General features: G+C 40.6%; 1 protein-coding gene across 3 annotated transcripts in view; it reads left to right on the plus strand.

Moving 5' to 3' along the window:
- SLC2A9 (solute carrier family 2 member 9) overlaps positions 1 to 19,915 on the plus strand; it is a 313,753-nt gene that overhangs the window by 84,616 nt on the left and 209,222 nt on the right. For all 3 annotated transcript variants that reach the window (XM_036763747.1, XM_036763748.1, XM_036763745.1), the window contains one exon: positions 13,312 to 13,444. In XM_036763747.1, coding sequence (XP_036619642.1) covers positions 13,312 to 13,444 — 133 coding nt within the window. The remainder of the gene's footprint in view (positions 1 to 13,311; positions 13,445 to 19,915) is intronic.

The raw sequence follows: 19,915 nt of genomic DNA on the forward strand, positions 1-19,915 counted from the left end.
ATTTCTTACCTAGCCTTACACCGAATGGACATTGCCGCAGACAGATTGAGACCTGGGAAAGACCTTAACTTTAAAAGGCCAAGGTCTGCCACTGCATCCTAGGCCATCTCCAGTCATCCAGATCTATATCTTGCCACTGGACCCAGATGGCTCTGGAGTAGAGTGTGAGGCTGTGACTGTGCAAAGCTTTGCCTCACTTAAATCCAATTCACTTGCAAGTCAAGTTATCACCTTTTTGATGTCATTGGTCCTCTGAGAATGAAGGACAAATAACAAGAATCAACTCTAGGGAGGAGAAAGAGAAAGACTCTCCTGTGGAAACTAGCTCCTCAACATGTCTATGATTTTAATGACTTTGCCGCACTCATCAGCACATAGCATCCTGGCACCATTCTCTCCACCAGTTAGGGTAGTCTCATGAACAATTCTACAGGCTTGGCTATAAAAATGGGCTAGTCATTCAGTCAATCAATAATCATTTATTAAACTATGTGCCAGGCACTGTGCTAAGTACTGGGGCACAAAAGAGTTAAAAGATAGGCCCTGCTCTCAAGGAGCTTACAATCTAATAGGGCTAAACTAATTAACTAGTCGTTAAACATAGATGACATCAAGCCATAGTACTCCACCAAAAAACAAATTAAGCAGATCCTTCATCTTGTGGAATTTTTTCAATGATATCAAAATGTCATTTTTATTCAATAAGTAAAATTCTTAACATATGCCAAGGAAAGATAGAGCTAGGCTTTGTGTTGGAATCTCAAGGTCCCATTGAACCAAAGGATCAAGATAATATCTATAAATACCTTGGTTTCCTTTAGGCAAGACACAGCAAGCATAAAATTATCAAGGTGAATGATATGGCAGAAGTTGTTAAGAATCTGTCAGGGTTCTGAAATCAAATGTGACTAGGAGGAAGACATTCAAAGGAACTGACTCCTACAAAATACTGGTCTGGATACACAGACCAGAACAGATCTGCAAAGTACCTTAACAAAAACCCATACAATATTAATGAAATGTAGAGTCCATCATCAGAAAGCTGCTATAGAAAGATTAATACTTTGATTCCACAAAGGAAGACCTGTGTTCAGATACCACCTCTGGTGCAAATATATACACATTGTATGATTAATCTCACCTCTCCAGTGCCTCTAGGCAATTTGCTAAGCTTCTAAATTTCTGAAAAAATGTTACTTTGAATTGGTAGGGAGGGAACTTCCTTACCAGGAGTTCCCTACATCAAGCAAATTACTGGTCTGGTATATACATATATACATACATATATATACACATATATATATATATATACATATATACATATATATATACACACACATACAAAATGTATATGTATCATCCAGATTATACACACATGTTTATATTTAGTTTTGTGTATGTATAATGTATGTGTATGTATTATGAATATATGCATGCATTCATGCATGTATATGTAAAAAGCACCCCACCATGCTTTCCCGGGAGTTACCTCTACTTGCATTCTTACTAGTGGTAACTACAGCGAGAGGCTGCTACTTCAGGATCTAGGGAAAGTCCATAGGAATGCATTCCTAACACTCTTATCTCCCAAGCCCCCTACCAGTTTGCTTCCTGTTAACAGTAAAACAGTAGACACAATTAGCTCAAAGCAAAGGCATTTACTAAGATGGTATTAGAAGAGCAGTAGCTATGAGATGTTCCTCCCCATAAACCTGGGGTACACTCCCCCACAAATACTCATAATAACCATGGGAAAAGTAGACACAAACTTAAAGCACCATGGTGATGAGACATATACATTAATCACCAAGGCAAGTCACAACTATAGCACTGGAGGACCTTGGTACCCTTCCTGCCTTTGTGGAGTCCCTCCCAAAACAGTTCCTCACTGGACATAGCGTCTCTTCAGGGTAGGTTTCTCATCTGGGCTCCCAGGGTCTATTCCTCTCCACAGCTTACTTGCTGATTGCCAAGACCAGCTCTCTCTCTCTTTCTGTATCTGGAGAATGTGTGTCTCTGCTTCCTCCTCTGTGTTTCTAACTCTCTCAAACTGATCCTCCCACCACTGGTAAGATCTCATACTGGATGAGTAACTCCTCTACTAATTGCCATGGCTTATGTGCATGGGGAGGAGAGAAAATCTGCTCCTCCTCTCCCCCAAGAGGTGCAGAATTGGGTATGTCCTTAATTACTGACTTCTACTTCTACTGCCTCAAACAGACTAGACTGTACCTTTTAAGGGTCACCCTCAGGCTATGGCCGATTATTGTTCATGCAATGGAATGCCTCCCTTATGACTCAGGGAGTGATAATAATTCCTAATGGGATAACAGAGTAACACCTCGTTAACTTATTAACACCTCATCCTCTATAAAATTACTACATCTTGTGGCCGTTGGTGGTGCAGCGCCTACCTCCCAGGGTTGTTGTGAGGACCAAATGAAATAGTATTTGTAAAATGCTTAGCACAGTGCCTGACATATAATAGGGCCTTAATAAATATTCATTCCTCTCCCCCTCCCCCTATCTCTGTTCCTTCCTTCCTTCCTTCCTTCCTTCCTTCCTTCCTTCCTTCCTTCCTTCCTTCCTTCCTTCCTTCCTTCCTTCTTCCCTTCTTTCCTTCTTCCCTTCCTCCCTCCCTGCTTTCCTCCTTCTCTTCCTATCTTTTCTCTCTTCTTTCCTCCCTTCCTTATTTCCACTGTATCAACTAAGTTGGGGCACTGGAGCAGGGAACCAAATCCTTATTCCCTTGCACCTATACATCTACATACAGTTAGATATACATGCGTATCAGAAGTCATATTTCAGTTTATTTTACGATGTCCGAAGACTAAATAGTTATTTGAAATGTTTGAAGGCTAGCAAATACTTAGCTGTAGGTGAAATCTGCACTGGGAGCCAAGAGATGAGAACTTGATTCTTAGCTTTGCTTCTGAGTAGCTGTGTGACCTTAGACAAATCGTTCAACCTCTTTGAGTTATAGTTGCAATGTCACAGGATCATACTATTATTATTTTTAATCTCAAAGGGATCAGAGAAATCATTGAGTTTAATCCCCTAATTTTATAACTTTGACCCCCAAAAGGGAAGTGACTCCTTTCTGAAACAAGGAGTTGGAATAGATTTTTCTAACTCTAAAATACAATTGGTCTATATTCTTGGGTATTCCTAGCCAGTCACTTTAGAATCTCAGAAAATATGCCAGATTGGTCTGGATACATATGCCAACTTCTGTTCCCTTGCTTTTGCCTATAAGTATTTTCTGAGCAATTTTATTTTTTTATTTTTTTTTGGTGAAGAGAGTGGCCCTAAGCTCAGACAACTGTAGCAGCCATGTCCCTCTTCTGACATTACTAGGATTAAACAAAGGCGATTCCAGGCTCCCTTGGTTTAGTGGTTCATTCCTGTCTATAAGAAGATAATAAGAGTAAATAGTTCACTGTTTGGTTTTTGTTGTTGCCAGAGAACAAAAGTATGACCCTGAGGGCTGGGTTCCTTATGCAAGAAAGCTGAATTGAACAAAATGATACACAGAAGAGATGTGGTATATTGAAGAGAACACTGGGCCAGGAATCAGAAGCTTGGCATTAAGTCCCAGCTCAGCCATTAGCTCTGAGACCTTGGGAAAATCATTTCAATTCAATGAGCCTGAATTTAGCCATTGCAAAAATCAGAAAAAAAAGGCTTAATAACATTTGAGATTCTTTCCACTTCTGACACTCTTACATCCTTTCCAGCTTAAAATCTTGGTCTCTAAAAAGGTTTAACAGGGCTTTTTCCTCCCCATAGGCTTATAGCAAATGTTTACAGAGGAATGGAATCCATAGGAAATTCAACATTTGTCAGAGCCCCAGAGTCTTTGCTGGGTACAGCTGAATCAGGAAGTAGTACAGCAGATCTGGGCCATGGTTCATAGTGGGGGTGGAGAACACAATCTGTCACCATAAGGCTGAAGCTTTGGGGAAACAGTTTGAGTCAGACCAGCAGTCAGCTTACAGAGATCTCTGTATCCCGCTTCCTGTTGTAGTACTTCCTTTTGCCTTCACTTTTGTTATGAGTGCTTAGAAAATAATATTAATATTCTTATAATTACTACTACTACTATCACTTCATACAAGTTTTCTCATGTTTCTCTGAATGTCTCATCTTTGTCATTTCTTACGACACAATCATATTCCATTAAGGTTGTAACTCATGTACCACCCTTTGCTAGCACTCTCTCTCTTTTTTTGGCAGGGCAATTGGGGTTAAGTGACTTGCTCAAGGTCACACAGCTAGTACATATGTCAAGTGTCTGAGGCCGGATAGGGCTGGTGCTCTACTCATTGTGCCACCTAGCTGCCCCCCTGCTATCACTCTCTTAATAAGATAATGCCACAGAAAAAGATACCTGGAGGTTGAAAGAGGGGTTGTGTCTTTAAAGTACAGGTTTGCCTTCTCCCCTTCCTAGGAAAGTCTAGAAAAAAGTTTTTAAGCTTAACTGCAAATTTTGAATTTTGTAGTCCCCAAAAGAGCAAACGTTCTTTTATTTCCCTGGTAAAGACTGAGGCTACCCCAGCTGCTGTCACTGCCAAAATGTTCCCCTCTTAGTGACATCATCTCTCTTCTTTTATCTTAGAGTTATTTAAAAAGAAAAGTGGAACTGTAGCCAGGTGCCACCTTTTATCATCCATTCGTAACCCACCATTTGTTTAGCCATTACCAATCACTTTGTTTCTAGTTCTTTGCGATCAAGCAAACAAACAAAAAACCCCAATTTTGCTACAAATATCTTGGAGTATATGAATATTTTGGCGTATTCTTTCTGTTTTTAGCCTTGTTAGAGGGATATACCCAGCAGTGAGATATCTAGTTCAAAGAGTAAGAATAGTTTATCCATTTGCATAATTCCAAATTGTTTTCTGAATGGTTGAACTGGTTTACAACTCAACCAATAGTGTATTCATGTGCCTGTCTTCCTGCAGCCCCTCCAGCATTGACTCTTCTCATTTTTTTTATCTTTTCCAACTTGCTAATTATGAGAGAAAGCCTCAAAGTTGTTTCAATGTGCATTTCTCTTGTTATGAGTATTCTGGAGTAATGTTTCATGTTGACATTGATAGCTTGCAATTCTGTTTGTTCATGATAGTGCAGAGCAAAGTGAGCAGAACCTGGAAGACAATATAAATGATTTAATAACAACAATAGTGGTGGTAATAGTAGTAATAGCAGCTAACATTTATATAGCACTCACTATGTGCCAGGCACTGTGCTAAGCCTGTTAGGGTTATTGTCTCATTTAATCCTCACAACAAATCTGGGAAGTAGGTTTAATTACTATCTCCATTTTACAGATGGGGAAACTGAGGCAAACATATGTAAAGTTATTTAGCCTGGGTCGCACAGCTATTGAATGTCTGAGGCCAGGTTTGAACTCAGGTCTTTCCTGACTCCAGGCCCAGTGCTCTATCCACTGACCCAACTATCTGCCCACATGATGAACGAAATACACAATGAATTCAGCAGTGTAAAAGAAATAAAAATAAAAATAAACCAGATGATGTGTAATTACAATAAGCAAGACTGACTTTGGAGAAGAGGTGAGAAATTGTTCCTCCTTTCTTTCGTAGGAGAAGTCAATGATTATGGCCAGTGGAATGCTTCATATGCTATCAAACATGGTCCATATATTGGTTTTGCTGAGCTGGGTTTTTTAAATCTTTGTTACAGGGAGGGAAATGAATATGATGCCAAAGTGAAAGATAAAAATAATTATGTTATGGCCACAAATATGACAGACCTTCTAGCCCACCCATCAGTTGGAGGAGAATATAGAATGTGGAAGACCCAGTACTTGTTGCTGTTTTTCATTTGCGTCTGGCTCTTCGTGACCCCATTTGGGATTTTCCTGACAAAGAAACTGGAGTGGTTTGCCATTTCCTTCTCCAGCTCATTTTACAGATGAGGAAACAGAGGCAAACAGGGTTAAGTGACTTGCCCAGGGTCATATAGCTAGTCAGTGTCTGAGGCCAGATTTGAACTCAGGAAGATTCTGACTCCAATCTTCCTGACTTCTTGATTCCAAGTGACTGTACCACCTAGCTGCCTCATGGCCCAGTATAGCGGAGAATCAATCTCACAGGATTTATACATTTAGAGTTAGAAGGAGCCACCTAACCCCTTCATTTTAGAGATTAAAAAAAATGAGACCTAAGGAAGTTGTGCCTTGCCCACAGTCAGACCAGTAATAAGTGTCAGAAATAGAGTTTTCCTACTGTAACACCACCGCCACCACCACTACCACCACCACTACCACCACCACTACCACCACCATGGTAATGATTTTCATTCAGTCAAGGAGCGACTCATGGACCAATTTTCCTGCTCCTTTGGGTATGGACTTCCTTCCTCATCTTTCTCCAGACCTTCCACTTGCTAGATCTCATTTCACCTCTTTCTGCTTCTCAAGGGCAAACTTCCAGGTCTCTGGGTATAGTAATTTCTAGCAAAAGGTCATTCAGGGGTCATCGTACATACGCTTTATGAACTCCAAGTCAAGTCAACACTGTCCACTGTGTGCCGCGCTCTCTGCTGAGCATCTGGGAAATGAAGAAAGAACAAGCAGTCCACGCTCTTGAGGAGTTCACAGTCTGATGGAGGGGACAACATGCAATGTACGAATAAGATACACAGAGGGCAAATTTCAGAGGGAAGGCACTAAATTTAAGGATTGGGAAAGGCACTTCAGCTGAGACTTGAAGAAGGCTGGAAAAGCCTGAAGGCAGAGATGAAGAGGAAGAGTGTTTCAAACACGGGGGACAGGCTGCAATAATGCAGTCAGGAGAGGGGGTAACTTGTGTGAGAAACAAGTAGGAGGCCAGTGTCACATATATACAGAAAGGAGACTGGAAATGTAAGAGAAGATCCAGATTTTAAAGATGTTTAAAAGCCAAACAGAGAACGTGAGCACCCCAGGGACACCATATTACCCCTGGAGGTAGTTCGGATAATGGTTGGTGCCCACTCAGGTCTAGACCAATGACCCAAGAAACCAATCCTCTGTGGGTACAAATGTGGAAACATTGTGAAGTATTAGGCCTGAAAAATAACCTACTTCCTTTCTTCTTAATTGTGCTAGGGATCGTTTGACTGCTGCTATATAATTCACCAATTATGTAGGAGTTGGAGAAATGATTCAGATTCCACATCTTGCCCTGCCAGATCCATTTGCCTGAAACAGATGTAGACTTTATTGAGATGTATAGCCCACTCTTCGGGGTAAAGGCTGTTGGGTTGTTTTTTTTTAGCGTTGTCATTGCAGAGAAGGAACCTTCATATAGGATCGAAGGGCCATTGATTAAGAGCTGGAAAAGACCACAGAGGCCATGTAATCTACCCTTCTTATTTGGCAAATGGGAAACTTGAGGGTCATGAAAATTGAGCAGCTTGATTGAGGTCACAGATATGATAACATAATTAGGATATAAATGAATTCAGGTCTTCAGTCTCCAAATCCAACACCCATTTTATTTCACTACAAAATAGATATTGGTGGGAGATAAGACACTGAGACATACTTATAATGGAATGGGCTGGGGAAAAAAAAGAGACAAGAACATAGAATGCCTGATATAAAACTCAAATTTGGTAGGGAGAGAAAATAGGCAATAACTATGAAGGAAAAAGGAAGAAAAAAACAGGGCAGATTGAGAACCAAGACCCAGACATCCAGACAGAAGACATTTCTTCTTTTTTTGCTTTCTCTTTTTAAAGGATATATATTTCTTGACTTCCACTTAGTAGGAGTCTTCAAGCAGAGTCAGTCAACAAGCAGAGACTAGAAGACCATTTGCTGAGTATATTGTCGAGGTATAGGTTAGACTAGATGGCCTTCCAGCTTTGAGATTCTCTAACACTGATCTTCAAGGCCTTGCCTACCATCGCTGAATGGGCAGATGTACCTAGGACACCTGGTGTATTACATTCAGCACTGAGTGAGCCAGGGAAAGTGCATTGAAATCCACATACAAAGAGCTCACCCTGGATTTGGTAGAAGCCTTCAGCCAAGGCCATCCACTAAGTCACCACCTCAAGTTCAAGGGAGAGACTTTCATGAAGGGAAGTGGGGAACAGAGTCTGTTGGGATGGCTATCAATATAGGTAGAATGACCACACCAATTCCTTCACAAATTTCAAAGGTGAGGAGCACGTGGAACTGCTATAAAGGGCTGAATCTTTGTGATTACGTCACATAGAGCTTGCCAAAATTCCTGTACCTTATCTATTGACCTTACTTCTTCCCTGACTTGATGTTCGTGGCTTCTGAATTTCCAGACCACTTGGATTTTGGGGTCTCTTGTCTGTGACCTAGCAGTTGGTTTAGACTCCTCTGTATCTTGGCTCAGATCTCTTATTTTTTCTCTAGAGAGGATCCCCTTTATTACATCCTCTAGGAATGTCCCAATCACCAAGAAGTTCCAATTTATAAAATGCAATTTTATACTTAAATAAATCTGATATTTTTCTTTGCCATCTTCTCCTTCTACTTAAAGACAAAATGTGTCAAGAGTTTTTGTCTTGAATTATTTGCTTTTAATCTATTCTCTCCCTGCCTCCTCCCTCTCCCTACCTCCCCATAATTGGAAGTCTTTGCAGACAGCCCCCACAGCTCACTTATTTGTAATATCTTATAGAAAGTGGATCAGGAAGAATGATGCCTCAGTTCTTATAATCATAGGGCTTTATTACAATATTTAAAGCTGCATTATGCATAAAGGACATTGTGAGAAGTGAATTAAAATGATGTTCTTTAGTTTGTCTTTAAGAACAAGACTTGTACTTCATGCCCAGCAGAGAAGTTAAGCCATCTTACAAAAGTAATCAGGACCCACCAGCCTGTGATGCTTCCACTGTTCCAACTGAGAAATATCTACAGTCATCTCTGAATTATCTGCACTGTTACAGATAAACAATGGCCCAGATAATGTTGTGTATAGAACCAAGTTTAAGTATTTTTTAGCCTCTCATTCAAGGACTTCGACCAGTTGAACCAACCTACCTGTACAGTTTTTATCCTACAATTTTCTCCATGTACTGTAACATGTCCCAGCCAACCTGGATAACTTTCATCACTCTCTTCATGGCCTGCACCTCCCAACCTGTATGTCTTTGTTTACCCCATATCCTAAGCCTGAAATACCACTTATCTGCTTTGTCTCCTATTGAATTCCTGCTAATCTTAAATGCAACCTCTTCCATGAAATCTTTTTTGATTCCCAGCGTAGGAAATGATCTTTCCTTCCTCAGGCGTCTTCAAGCACTTGATTTTTTTAAAGAATGTTTTTATTTTATCTCAATTACATGTAAAAACAATTTTAACATTCATTTTTAAAAATAATTTTTGAGGTCTAAATTCCTTCCTTCCCTCTCTCCCCTCCCCTTTCACTGAGAAGATATAGATGTTCAGTCATGCAAAACATTTTATATTAGCCATGTTGCAAAAGAGAACACAGAACAAAAACAGAAAGGAAGGAAGGAAGGAGGGAAAGAAGGAAGGAAGGAAGGAAAGAAAAAACCCCAAGAAAAGTAATGTAAAAAAAAAAAGAATGCCTTGATCTGCATTTAGGCTCTGTCAGTTCTTTCATTATTAAACATAATAGATTATCTATAATTATACTTAGAGTTTACAAAGCACTTTATAGACATCTCATTTGTTGGTAGTATAGGCGAATCTCAAAGAACATGAAACTGGCAGGCAGAAGACCCAAGTATTAAGGCTGATTCTGCCATAAACCAGCTGGACTCAGTTTCTTTGCCTATACAAGCATAATCGTTGAACAAGATGATCTCTGAAAGTCTGTTTCTAACTTTATGAATGTTTCCTATTCATCGGTTCACCCTCCTCCAAATCCATGTTAGCACTTAGCACAAGGGTTTGGAGAGAGACTACACATGGAATAAATGTTTTCTGTTTGTTGCTGTCAAATGTCCATCCTCCACTTTCAGGGTCAGTGGCCAGCGGGGTCTGATGGGAGTAAAATCAGTAAGCTGTAGCTTCTCAGCAGATTATTAAAGGCCTTTCAAATACAGTGTTCTTTGGGTCTCATCACAGATCCTGAAGGCTTCATTGATCCTCCTTAGACAATAGATTGTTTGTGCCTTCTCAGTTCTATCCATTGGCTAGAGGTCATTTTCCAGGTCCTAACTATAATCAAGAAATATAGGTTGTAGAATAATAGACCAGACAATGTGAGAGCTGGAAGGCATTTTAAGGGATTGGTCCCATCCCTTTGTTTTACAAATTAAGCCTGTGTGGGGTAAATAGATTATGCAAGGTCACAGGTAGAATGCAGGAAAGTTAGCATTTGAACCTGCACATTTGGATTCCAAATACAGTAATATTTCTATTTCATTGAACAAACATTAGGTGTCAATCATATGTCAAACACCATGCTGGGGAAAGTGAGGTATAATAGAGAAGCAGAACCGTTAAATGCTAGAACTAGAAGGACTTTATAGTTTCTTCCATTTGCAAGCTTTTTGTTTTAGAGAGGATTTTTTGTTTTTGTTTTTATGGTTTTATAGTTTCTTTCATTTACAAGCTTTTTGTTTTACAGAGAAGGAATCTGAGGCCTGGAGGAGGAAAAGTGAATCACAACAGATTTAATTAATGATCAGACTGAGATTAGAACCCGAGTCTTGGTTACTTTCAGTTCAATATATAGGACGTCCCAAAAGTCTTAGTATAGTTTTTAGTTACTAAAGCTTAAAGCTGTACTAAGGCTTTTGAAACACCCTACCTCATTCATTCATTCAATAGTACACATCTGCTAGGAACTGGCAGTTAGATCACACACACACACACACACACACACACACACACACACGCACATGCACACGTACACATACATGTATGTGTATATATAATAGAGCTTATAGTCTAGTATTGGCATAAGACAAAAACACAAATGACTATAACACATGCTAAGTAGATAGATACAAGATAATATACTTTGTGGGGTTTGGGGGAAAGAATTGTTCTTACTGGTGACCAGGTGACCAGGGAAGGCTTCAGCCAGGAGGTGGCATTTGAGTTAGGTTTTAAAGGAAAGGTAGGGAGTTAACAAGGAGAAATGAGGAGGAAAGGCATCACTGGCTTAGAAAACACCCTGACCAAAAACCTAGAAGAGGGAGGAGCACATGCTTCATCCAGGAAAGATGGCAGCTGAGAAGAGCTAGGGCAGAATGAGATGAGAGGAGGCTGGAAAGGTTTTCTAAGGGAAGCCATTTGTAAAGGGGAGGAATTATTAGACTTTCTCCTCACCAGGCATAGTTTTTGCCCTTGAGGAGTTTATACACCTTTTGGGGAGACAACATGCATATTCACACATGAGACAGACAGAATCCTAAAGACATTATGTTTAGACTAAAGCACTAACTTTTTTGCACGTGTTTTAAGGTCCGTCCCAATCCTACCATTCTCTATTGTCTATTCTAGTGTCCCTTTCAAGCCTTCCTGCTTAATCAGTATGTTAAATTGGACATTTCTAGACATGAAGTCAGGATCACTGAAATCACTGAAATAGAGATCAATATGTGTCTCTACAGTGAGTAGAACACTGGCCCTGGAGTCAAGAGGACCTGAGTTCAAAGCTGGCCTCGGACACTTGACACACTTACTAGATGTATGACTGTAATAGCAATTTAGATTTGAAGATCTTTCCCACCCATTAATAGGCCATGTGACCTGGTTACATCACAGGAAGCCTAAGTCACATGTGTTGGGAGGAGCTTTCTGACAGGAAAAGGAGGTTATATCACAGGAAATGCAGAGAGGGAGAGATAGAGCAGGTATGGCTGCTAATGGCTGCTAATGGCTGCCGTCTTGATAGTTAGAGCTGAACAGGCTGACTTAGCTGTACTGTGAGTCTGTTTTTGGGAAGACCCCAGCAGGGGATCAGAGAGGTTTTGGGATGGCGAGACTCCAGGCTGTGATATGGTGTTTTAAGTTCTTTGCTGTTATGATAAAGTGGGCTAACTGGCTGTGGGAGTTGAACATTTGGTTATGGGATATGATTCTCTGGTGTCTTAATAAATGTTATACTTCTACCTTCTTTATGGAGAGTCTCTCATACTTTGCTATACAGAACTATATAGGCATATTCATGATTATTGTTGATGTTGTGTTTATCGCCTTACTGATACAATGACCTTGGGCAAGTCACTTAACCCCAATAGCCCTGCCTTCCCCCCTCCAAAAAATATGTATCTCTAGAGTCAGGGAAGGCTTCATGGAGGAATTGAGATACATTTATTCTGAGCATCCACATCATAGCCAATGGAAATCAGAGGTATCCCATGTAACTGTTAAATCCAATGGCCTTTCTTATTCCATCTGACCTCTTCTGTGGAACAGAGCTGGAAGTGTCAAAGGTCAAGAAGAGAGGTGGGAGAGAAGTGTACATAATGGCCTGGGCACCTCCTTACATGGCTGTCCAGGGCAGGAACTCACTAATCGGAGAAGAGGGCCACAGAAGGGAGGCATCTGCAGGATTTAAACTCAGGTCTTCCAGTCTCTGAGTCAATGCTCTAGACACTTGTTCCAAAGTCAAAAGCAGTATTCAACAGGGCAGAATTATTCCTACCTCATTCTCCACTGTCTGCTCTAGTTGCAGCTACATGTTAACTCACATGTGGTGGGAACTTGATAAATGTGAACCTGATACTAAATGACTTTGAGGTCAGGTTTATATTGGCAAAATATGGTGGAGGATTAAATCAGTTACAAGGGACAGGTTCACCTGTCACCTAGAATAGAGTTTATCTCTTGGTAAAGTTGAATTCTGTACATTGCATTCCATATCTAAAGATAATGAGGCATATTAAATTGAGTAATAGACTTACAGTCAAACAATTTGGGTTCAAGACCTGACTCTGCCACATGCTCTCTAGATCACTTCATGTCTTAAGACAGCAGTATTTGTAAAATAGAGACAGAAACTTGTGCTACCAACCTCCTAGAGGTATGAGGAAAGTATATTGCAATATTTAAAGTGCTATGTAAATGTGAGTTTTAATGATTATACCCACTGTACAGATGGAGAAACTGTGATCAAGAAAGATTAAGAAATACATTATAGAACATGAGCTGCTCTTTGCTGGGGTTGGGTGGGGTGGGGTGGGGCACCATGGCAGTCATGGCAACTTGTCCAAGAAAATGATGGCATGGATCCCTCAATGCTGAAAAAGATTGCTGTTTTCCTCACTCAGAATGATTCTTCTAGTCATCCCCAAGGGAAAAGCCTCACCAACATCTTTATGTTTTGTTTGAAGGCTTCACTGTGGCCTTACTTGTTTGGCGTGATCATCATTCCTGCCTTGGTCCAACTTGTGATTCTCCCTTTTCTGCCAGAGAGTCCACGGTATCTGTTATTTGAAAAGCATGATCAGAATGGAGCAAAAAAAGGTAAGGGCCTGTTTTGTCCCATACTGCACAGGGCTGGGTCCTGGCCTTGAATCTGGGCATGTGGTGTGGCCAGGTCATGGAACAGAAATACACACACACACACACACATGTATACACACATCCCTATTCCTATATATACACATACATACAGATATAGGTGTATATACACACATATGCACATGTATATATGCATACCTGTACACATGTACACATACATATATACACAGATATACAGATATATATATATATATATATATATATATATATACACATATGAATCGGTGGCTTTCCTTTCTACTTCAGAGAAAATTTGAGAGGGAGAAAGGAGTAGATTTCTTTCTATTTGAGTGATTATGTGACCCAATGGAAAGATTACTGGACTTGAAATCAGGAGCCCTGCATCTGAGGTCTGGCTGTGTGACCTTGGGTGACTTCTTTGATTCAATTTCTATTTTCCTCACCTGGCAAACAGATAGACTAGTGCTTGCGCTATTAGAGAATCACACAGTGTTGGAGCTGGAAGAGACCTTAGAGGTCTTCTAACCCAGCCCCTTCATTTTTACAGATGAAGAAATGGAGATGCGGAGAGGCCAAGTGCCTACTCTAAGTTTGTTGTCATTCAGTCCTTTTTAGCCATGTCTGATTCTTCATGAACCCATTTGGGGTTTTCTTGGCAAAGATACTAGAGTGGCTTGCCATTTCCTTCTCCAGCCCAATTTACAGATGAAGAAACTGAGGCAAACAGGGTCAAGTGACCTCACAGGGTCACACAGCTAGTGAGTATCTGAGGACAGATTTGAACTCAGGTCTTCCTGATTCCAGGCTTGGTGCTCTATCCATCATGCCCTCTAGCTGCCCTCAAAACGTAAATTTACATCATGCTTAATGGAGAAGGCAGAATTGGAAACCAGATCTTGCCTACAAAGCCTGTTCTTTGCACTGTACCATACAACCCGCCTCATGGAGTTGTGGCGGTGTTCAAAGAAGATAGAGTAGCTTGTGCCTTCTCTCACACTGAGTCTCAGTTCCCTTTTGTATAAAATGAAGAGGTTTGATATGACATCTAAGCTCCCCTCCAGCTTTAATGATCTATGACTCAATAACGCGGTGATTTTATATACGGGAAGTGCTTTGTAAACTGCAAGCATTATATGCATATGAGGCCAATTTTATTTATTTTTTCTCCTTACACTGTGAGTTCTTTTTCTAAGCTCTATAAGTGTTCTAACGTATGTGGAGATACAGCTACAACTGTAATTAACTATGGTTTTTGCCCTAAATTGGCAATCACGTTGTAAGTTGATTTGGTTTGCTGTTTTAGGATTTATGTTAGGTTTGTTTGTAAGTTTTAAATTCCAAATACATAACTGTACAGTGGAATCATTGGCCCCCTCCCCATTTTCAGGGTCATTAGGAAGATGGACCCGGCTGGAACCTGGGAGTGGTTTACTTAGATGGTATTAACACTTTAGCAAGTTGTTAAGCACTTCAAACATAGCCATGGTGCTTATGACAGATATGAAAAGGACTCTGGAACATACAGCATAGAATGTTAGGGCTGGAAAGGAGCTAAGAGAGGATTTTTTTTTTACCCCCATCTCCTTCCGTGTGTGCTGCCTCCTGTTTTCAATGACACTTCCTATTAACAGTAAGTATAAATGACAGAAAAGATGAGAGAAGTTGTCTTAGCTCAACTCTTCGTTGGTTGAATGCCCATACCCCAAAGAGCGGAAGAGATGAAGGCAGAAGATGTTGACAATTCCTCTTGAAAGAATTGAGAATTAAAGACTTTCCATTTACAAAATCATTGGAAACACTTTTTAATGAAAATGTTCTGAGAGTAGAGGTCGAGAGAGCTCCTGTCCCCCTAGCACTAGTTAGGTGGTGGCTAAGACTGAGGAGAACACAATTCTGTTATCTTGGGGGTTGACATGTCCAGAGTGGTCTGGGACTCAAGCTAAGATGAAGGAATGGCCACACTCCCAGGACTCAGTGGGCTGATAACCAAGGAGTGAAGGAGGCACCTATGTGGGTCATTAGATTAGGAAGAAGCCTGAAGAGACAAAAAGTACAGTCAGAGAAGATTGAGGAGCTACAAGTCTGGGGGTGGAGAGGGGAAGGAAGGGGAGAATTCCCTACTGAAGAGCAACAAGGAATGAATCTCTATTTTGTTAAGCATTCCTATACCTTTCATATTATTTTTACCCTTAATAATGATCTTTCTGACAATGAAATACTAAGCTGGAGAGGACAGATGGATGTAACAGGTACACCAAAAATATGATGTCCAAGGAAAATGTGTCAAGAAAATAAATCCTCCATTAAGAGATATTACTCTATACAATCTCAGAAATAGAGAATTTGATTTCAAGGCCTAAAAAGGAACTGTCCTCTTGAATTTAGCTCCAAAACATTATTTGTCTTCATCCTCTTCCTTATGCTCACCCTTCCCCCAACACAATCAGTTTTCCCCTAGACTATCACAATAGTCTTCTAATTGATTTCCCTGACACATTGGACCTCTCCAATCCAGCCTTCAATCAGCTGCAAAAATAAATATTCTTAAAGCACAGGTCTGACCATGTCACCCCGTGCCCCAAAGCATTCTGTGGTTGCCTCTGGGATAAAATACCAATCACCTTACCCTGACATTAGGACCTTCTACACCCTAGATCTGAGCTCCCTTTCTAACTTTATTTCTCTTTCGTCCATTCTTTCATGCTCCAGTCATTCTGTTCGTTGTTCCCATTTCCCTCTGGCTGTTTCCTCTCTTTTCCTCCACTTTTTTTTCCCATCCTTCGTGCCTGAAACAGATGCTGTCCTCACTTCCTGGTAAAATCCTCTTCCGTTAAGGCTCATATCCAATATCTCCTCATCTTTTTGCCTTCCCTGGTTATTTCAGGGGAAAGAATAATCATTTTTGCAGCTGGGTGAAGTATGGATTGGAGAGGTCCGATGTGTTAGGGATACCAATTTCTTGCTTCTCAAACATTCCTAGGGTACTTAGTTGGTTTGAATCTCCCTTTCTTCCCTTGTCACATTTTCCTTGCATATCATGCCTTTTTGTGTGTTTCTGTTGCATCTCTCTGTCTTTTCTCTCCAATTATAATTAGGTCAAAGACTGTGTCGTTTTTCATTTCAGTATCCCCAGTACTGACCATGAGATCTTGCACACAATGTTTGTTGATTTGGATGGGACAGAGAAGTCTTTTTTCATCCGTGGTGAATTACTATGGCTTGGTAGAATCGAACAAACAGGATTTGAACTCAGGCTTTGGTATTAACTGGGTGACCATGAACAGGTTGTTTAACCGGCCCTCTCCACACCCTGCTTCTGTCTCCTTATCTTTAAAATAGGATCTATAACACTTGTCCTAACTATTTCATAGAGTAGTTAGGAGAACACTGTAGCCCTAGAAGTGATGCTCAGACTAGAGCTGTTACTATTATGAGGTTTTTATTATTATTATCATGAATTATTGAGACTGAGCGAAGGGACAAAGCTCACTTATGTGCCCTCACTGATTTCAAAATATCCTGGAAAAGCTCAAAGAATAAGGAAATCCTGTGTGACACCCCCACCTCTGTAAAAGTCAAGCTTGCCCTTCTAACAGGAACTTTGTATCTTAAAAAAGGCTGAAGCTGTCCACCTTATCTAGGGTTTGCTTAATGTGCCCATCAAAACTTAGCCCCAGGCCTGCTGTCATATCCTTTAGAGAAGTACTCTTGACTAAAGGGACCATGCCAAGCTTACATCTGATTCAATAAGACACATCCTGGCTTACAGTCAAGTCCTGATGCTTCTAACAGACCACCAGGGGGAGCAAACCATACAGCCCTGGATCATGAATCCTGAGATGTTAGGGCACCTAGACCATCAAATGTTAGTGCTGAAAGGGACCTTGAGAAAGAGCACATAGAATGCCAGCTCTACAAAGGACCTTCTTGTTGTTGTTTGTCCCTCATTCTTGAAGAGGACCATGACATCAGGAAGGTGATGCCACGACCTGCAAGTGAACTGGATTTAAGTGAGGCAGGGCTGTGCAAAGTCACCAGCCTCACTTTCTCCTCCGGAGCCATCTGGGTCCAGTGGCAAGATAGAGAGCAAGATGAAAGGAGATGGCCCTGGATGAGGAGTAGACCTTGGCCTTTTTATGTTAAGGCCTTTCCCGGGTCTCAGGAAACATCCATTCAGTGATTAAGGCTAGGTAAGAAATGAGAGAAAGAATGGTTTCTTTTTACCTAGTTAAATAAAACAGTCTGGGAGGAGAAGATCCTTGGGGTCTTTTATTTATTGGGGAATGTCTATTGTTAACACATACAACACAGGATGTTATAACTACGAGGAATGTGAGAACACCAAACGTCTCCCTCCCAACAGAACCTTGGACTCCATCCCTGGATCCTCTGGTTCTAGTAGGTGACCTTTTCCCTTGCTGTGAGGGGATCAGACCTCTGGACCACTTCTTGGATCGCCACACCTTGCAAACACCTCCCTTTTGTTTTCTAGCAGCATCCTTTTAAATGTCTTTCCCCATTAGAATATAAGCTCCTTAAAGGCAGGAACTGCTTTGTTTGGGGATATTTGTATCCCCACAACTTAGCACAGTGCCTAATGCATATTAAGCACTTAATAAATGCTCCTCTATCTCTCTGTGTGTATGTTGATATGTATGTATGTACATAACCTACCTAGGAATCTATCACAGAATGTGAGTTCTGGTAGGGATTGATAAAAAGAGTATAGATAAAAAGAGATAAAAAGAATATAGAATACCATAGTTACAAAAGACCTTAAAACAGAGAAAGTAAGATGTTAGAGCTATTGTGGTTGTTGTTGTGTTTGTCTGTTTTTGAAGAGGACCATGACATCATGGAAATGATGGCCTGACTCGCAGTTGACTTTGGTTTGAGTGAGGGAGGGAGGGCTGTGCACCTTTTCACCAGCCTCACTTTCTCCTCCGGAGCCATCTGGGTCTAGTGGCCTGATATTCATCAGGATGACTGGAGATGGCCCAGGATGCATTGGGAGACCCTGGACCTTTCAGGCTAAGGTCTTTTCAGGTTCTCACTTTGAGTGAGGTAATGCTCACTCAGTGAATAGGCATCTTTAAGAAGTTAATCAAGGGATGGCCCCTTTAATCAAAAGTCAAAAAAAAATCAAGCTGGGAGGGAAAGACCCAGAATACAGAACATAAAGTAGAAGAACTTCAAGGGATCCTAAGACGTAAAAGACAGATCAGAGATGAAATAATCCTTAGTCTTCTAGAGCACAAAATGTTACAGCCATAAGGAACCTTAGAGTATAGAATGTCATAGAGTTGGAAGATACTTTAACATATGGATGTTACAGAGCAGAAAGAGACCTTAGAGATCCTCTCCTCTGATCTTATTATTTCACAGATGAAGAAGTCAAGTCCAAGAGCAATAACCAGCTTGCCTCGGGTGACACGGTGAATTGATAGCAGAGTTCCAGACTAGTCTTCTTTCTATCGCTAACTCTTGTTCCTTTAAACTCTTTTTCCTTCTAAGCAGGAAAAGATGTGCAATGTTCTCATGGATGTGGCAGTATCACCACCACACTCGCCCCCGCTCCTTTCTCCTTTTGGCTGACAGACGATTTCCCATTTCTTCACTTTCTCATTTCGGCAGACCTAGTGCAGCCTGTTGCCTGCTTATCTTCATTGGTAGTGTTTTAAAATCTCTTCTATTGAACTCCAGACACAACAAATAGGATTGGAAGTGTATGGTTACCATGGCATTCCAAAGTTGCTTTTGGAATCCCACAAACATCTTCCACAGGCATAGGTCAAAATGGAAGCAATTAGGGCAGATCATGTTTTGCCAGACTGAGAATATTTTTTTTTAAAAAGCAACAAATTTGCTTTTCTTCAGTTCTTGGTTTATTTTTATTGTTTTAAAGAACTGTTAAATCTAGTTAATGTGGTATCATGGAAAGCCCTGGACTTGGACCTGGGTTCAAGCTCTGACTCTACCATTTCTTAGCACTGTGATTGGGCAAGTCATTTTATTTGTCCAAACTTCCATTTATTTATCTGTAAAGGGTGATAATGATGCCAAGCTATATGCCTCACAGGCCTGTCAGGAGGATCAGAAGAGATAATCCTTGTGAAAATGCTACATAATTGTAAGGCTTCTGACTATAAGGAGCTAAGAGTTATCGTCATCATCCTTAAGTATTTTGACCAAGTTCTTTCTGATGCACTGTAGTGACCCATACAGACAGATTTTCACCCCACCAAAGAACATTGAGAATTGCAATTCAATCAATAAATCAAATCAATCAGACCAACAAGCCTAAGATACCGTGCTAGGTCCTAGAGATACAAAGATAAATATAAAACAGTCTCTGCCTTCAAGGAGCTTACACTCTACTATTGCTCCAATATAACTAACTGTATAGGAGATTTCAAACTGACTCCATCCTAAAACATTTATCAAATTAAGAAG

The sequence above is a fragment of the Trichosurus vulpecula genome, chromosome 6 (assembly GCF_011100635.1).
Source record: "Trichosurus vulpecula isolate mTriVul1 chromosome 6, mTriVul1.pri, whole genome shotgun sequence".
Taxonomy (NCBI): domain Eukaryota; kingdom Metazoa; phylum Chordata; class Mammalia; order Diprotodontia; family Phalangeridae; genus Trichosurus; species Trichosurus vulpecula.